Source organism: Salvelinus sp. IW2-2015, unplaced genomic scaffold, assembly GCF_002910315.2.
Source record: "Salvelinus sp. IW2-2015 unplaced genomic scaffold, ASM291031v2 Un_scaffold3234, whole genome shotgun sequence".
NCBI classification, from domain to species: Eukaryota; Metazoa; Chordata; class Actinopteri; order Salmoniformes; family Salmonidae; genus Salvelinus; species Salvelinus sp. IW2-2015.
In genome coordinates this window covers 2891-4027 of record NW_019944521.1, presented here as the reverse complement: position 1 = coordinate 4027, position 1137 = coordinate 2891, and the positions used below count along the sequence as shown (strand labels likewise).

Below are 1137 nucleotides of genomic sequence, written 5' to 3'. Positions count from 1 at the left end.
GAATCAATGCACCTCCCATCCAAACTACCTCCTGCAGGCTGAATCAGCACCTTCTATCCAAACTCACTCCTGCAGCGCTGAATCCAAATGCACTTCCATCCAAGCTACCTCTGAGCAGCTGAATCAATGCACTTCTGTCCCGAAAACTACCTCCTGGAGCACTGAAATCAATGCACCTTCTGTCAGACTTCCTCCTGGAAGCGCTGAATCAATGGCACCTTCCATCGTCAAACTATCCTCCTGGAGCACTTGATCATGCACCTTTCTGTCGAAAACACTCCTGCAGCTGAATCAAGCCATTCCTATGCCAAAGCTACCTCCTGTTGCGGGTGAGGAGCTGTCTGCTGCGGTGGAAGGAGCTGTCTGCTGGTGGAGAAGCTGTCTTGTGGGGGGAGGAGCTATCTGGCTGGTAGAAGAGCTGTCTGCTAGGTGGAGGACTGTCTGCTGGGGGGGAGTAGCTGGTCATGCTGGGGGGAGGAAGCTGGTCTAGCTGGGTGAGGAGCTGTCTGCGGGGGGAGAGCTGTCTGCTGGGTAGATAAGAGGCTGTTCTGCATGGGTGGAGGAGCTGTGTGCTGGGGTGGAGGAGCTGTGCGTGAGGAGGGAGGGCTGGTGCTTGCTGGAGTGGAGGAGCCTGTCGTGTATAGGTGGAGGAGCTGTTGGTAGGTGGAGGAGTGCTGCTGGGAGTGGAGGAGCTGTACGTGGGTGGAGGACGTCCTGCTGGAGTGGAGGAACTGTCTGCTGAGAGTGGAGGAGCTGTTTGTAGGGTGAGGAGCTGTGTGATAGGTACGGGAGCTGTGTGGAGTGGACGGAAGTGTTGCTGGAGTGGGGAGCTGGTCTGCTGGGAGGAGCTGTGTGGAGGGAGGAGCTGTGTGGAGGGGAGAGCTGTTGACTGCTGGAGTGGAGGAGCTTTGTGGAGTGGAGAGCTGTTATAGGTGGAGGAGCTGTTGCTGGAGCTAGGAGGAGCTGTTTTTAGAGTGGCAGGAGCTGTCTGCTGGGTGGAGAGCATTGTCTGCGTGGATGGATGACTGTTGCTGCGTGCGTGAGGGCGTAGCTGCGGGGGGAGGAGCTGTCTGCTGGGTGGAGGACGCTGGTCTGACTAGGGGAGCTGTCTGCTAGGTGCAGGAGCTGTCTGCGGCT

General features: G+C 57.6%; 1 protein-coding gene across 1 annotated transcript in view; it reads right to left on the bottom strand.

Moving 5' to 3' along the window:
• Positions 1 to 313: 313 nt before the first annotated feature.
• Positions 314 to 1137, bottom strand: part of LOC139025764 (mucin-6-like) — a gene marked incomplete at its 5' end in the record, with an annotated part of 2446 nt that continues 1622 nt past the window's right edge. The window contains one exon of the mRNA XM_070440956.1: positions 314 to 963. Coding sequence (XP_070297057.1) covers positions 314 to 963 — 650 coding nt within the window. The remainder of the gene's footprint in view (positions 964 to 1137) is intronic.